General features: G+C 47.6%; 1 protein-coding gene across 1 annotated transcript; it reads right to left on the bottom strand.

Moving 5' to 3' along the window:
- Nucleotides 1-327: 327 nt before the first annotated feature.
- Nucleotides 328-1,410, bottom strand: LOC139572660 (putative uncharacterized protein DDB_G0290521). The gene has a single exon (XM_071395337.1). It carries the CDS (start codon nt 1,408-1,410, stop codon nt 328-330), a length of 1,083 nt encoding a protein of 360 aa, XP_071251438.1.
- Nucleotides 1,411-2,644: the final 1,234 nt, after the last annotated feature.

Raw genomic sequence — 2,644 nt, 5'->3', positions numbered from 1 at the left:
CAGACAAACATAATAAACATGTGACCACTCCAGTATAAACGTCACACTATGGAGCCAAAGGTGCCTTCAAATCTCCAACATAGTAGGTCAACAATAAATCATTAAATAATATTAATAGTGAAGAAGTTACTACAGAACTATATCCAACCCAACTGAATAGTAGTAGTCGTAGGTCCTCCATATGTCCATTGTATCAATTATGGATTAATCTACTATGGCTATTCTCTATTTTATAATAGACAAAGGATTTGATATTCTATACCAATTTGGTGAGACTGGCTGTGTGGTATGCAACATCACATACATTCATTGTAACCTCTGTGGACGCTAGGTAGGACAAGGGGATTTGAACCCCTGCTTTGTGTCTGGTGTTCCAAACGTCTTGGTTGGTTCTCTGGACTGGTGCTGGTTGCTGGACTGGTTGCTGGACTGGTGCTGGTTCTCTGGACTGGTGCTGGTTGTTGGACTGGTGCTGGTTGCTGGACTGGTGCTGGTTCTCTGGACTGGTGCTGGTTGTTGGACTGGTGCTGGTTGTTGGACTGGTGCTGGTTCTCTGGACTGGTGCTGGTTGTTGGACTGGTGCTGGTTGTTGGACTGGTGCTGGTTCTCTGGACTGGTGCTGGTTGCTGGACTGGTGCTGGTTGTTGGACTGGTGCTGGTTGCTGGACTGGTGCTGGTTCTCTGGACTGGTGCTGGTTGTTGGACTGGTGCTGGTTGTTGGACTGGTGCTGGTTCTCTGGACTGGTGCTGGTTGCTGGACTGGTGCTGGTTGCTGGACTGGTGCTGGTTGTTGGACTGGTGCTGGTTGTTGGACTGGTGCTGGTTGCTGGACTGGTGCTGGTTGCTGGACTGGTGCTGGTTCTCTGGACTGGTGCTGGTTGTTGGGCTGGTTGTTGGACTGGTGCTGGTTGCTGGACTGGTGCTGGTTCTCTGGACTGGTGCTGGTTGTTGGACTGGTGCTGGTTGCTGGACTGGTGCTGGTTCTCTGGACTGGTGCTGGTTGTTGGACTGGTGCTGGTTGCTGGACTGGTGCTGGTTCTCTGGACTGGTGCTGGTTGCTGGACTGGTGCTGGTTGTTGGACTGGTGCTGGTTGCTGGACTGGTGCTGGTTGTTGGACTGGTGCTGGTTCTCTGGACTGGTGCTGGTTGTTGGACTGGTGCTGGTTGCTGGACTGGTGCTGGTTGTTGGACTGGTGCTGGTTGTTGGACTGGTGCTGGTTGTTGGACTGGTGCTGGTTGTTGGACTGGTGCTGGTTGCTGGACTGGTGCTGGTTGCTGGACTGGTGCTGGTTCTCTGGACTGGTGCTGCTCTAAGGATGACCTCTGTACTAACCTGTTCTGTCTGGCACTACAAGTCATCTCATATAACAGTTTGTGACTCTCAACTCTCATCTCCCAGTGGAGGTCCATCTTTTTAGGCTGCATCCCAAATAGCACCCTATTCCCTATGGGCCCTGGTCAAAAGTAGTGCACTACATAGGGAATAGGAACTCTAACTGTTGCCGACTTGCCGTCCTCCACTAGTGATGTCTTCATGTGGCATCAGTGGTTAATGAGACCGCTCTCTCTGGGAGTACACTATGGAGCTGCTAGACAGTAGACATTGCTGTTAGCTAGGCGAATACATCTGACACAGTCATTTATCAATTACCTACAAGGAGAGCTGTCATCTCTGTATCTCTGGCTGGAGTATAATTATTAACCCAATAATCTATTCCTAGGTTGTTATGGGGATATAGTGTCATTTAGGACAGAACCATAGAGCCATTTCAAAATGGCATTAGTGTGTCAACCAATAAGGTGAAGTGTGCTCCTTTTTGAAGACTTGTTTTGCGTCTATGTTTACGGTGGTGTTAGTCATAATTTAATAAGAGCAGGATAGACACACATCGTATTTGGTTACAGATTATACACACACGCTTTAGAAAAGTTTCAACGTGTCATGTTTCCAACCCTGCCCAGACTAGCGCCGGTCAACAAACAGTTGTCTTCAGAGCCGTTTGTCATATCCTTTGTTTGCCCAGGGAGATCCTAGTGACTTCAGTTTCAATGACAGGTACTGCTCAGAGATGACTGTCTATCTTTACGTCTCCAACGGCACCCTATTCCCTATGTAGTGCACTACATTTGACCAGGGCCCACATCGGGTACTTGTCAAAAAATAGTGCACTACATAGGGAATACGGTGCCAATTTAGAACGCAACCTTTGTCTACAAAAACTATAGGAAACCCATCGTAAGGAAGTAGCTGTCTGTGTCTCAGCAGATGATGAAAGCTAGCTGTCAAGTCAGAATGTGGCATTTAGAAGGCAGTGCGGCGGGTCACCCTTATCTGTACAGAAGAAGGCAAGGAGCCTCAGTCTGCAAACAGCGTGTGGTCTAGCATGTTGTTTCAGCTTTGCATGTCAGTGTGTTGATGCTGGATAACTTAAGAAGCTTCCTGTCAGGAATTACGTTTTTAAATACACCAATAAGTATGTATCTAGCCTGAGTGCCAGTCTGTTTGTGCTATCATGCCAACTCCTTGTCATGCCAAATATTTTTGAGACCAGGCTAGGATGTATCGTGATGTGCTTCAAATGTTCTGTTCATTATTCATATTAAATTGTACGTGGACTTTTAAGCCTCTCCAAGCTATGCTCTG

Source organism: Salvelinus alpinus, chromosome 4, assembly GCF_045679555.1.
Source record: "Salvelinus alpinus chromosome 4, SLU_Salpinus.1, whole genome shotgun sequence".
NCBI lineage: Eukaryota > Metazoa > Chordata > Actinopteri > Salmoniformes > Salmonidae > Salvelinus > Salvelinus alpinus.
This window is presented reverse-complemented; position numbering and strand designations above follow the sequence as displayed.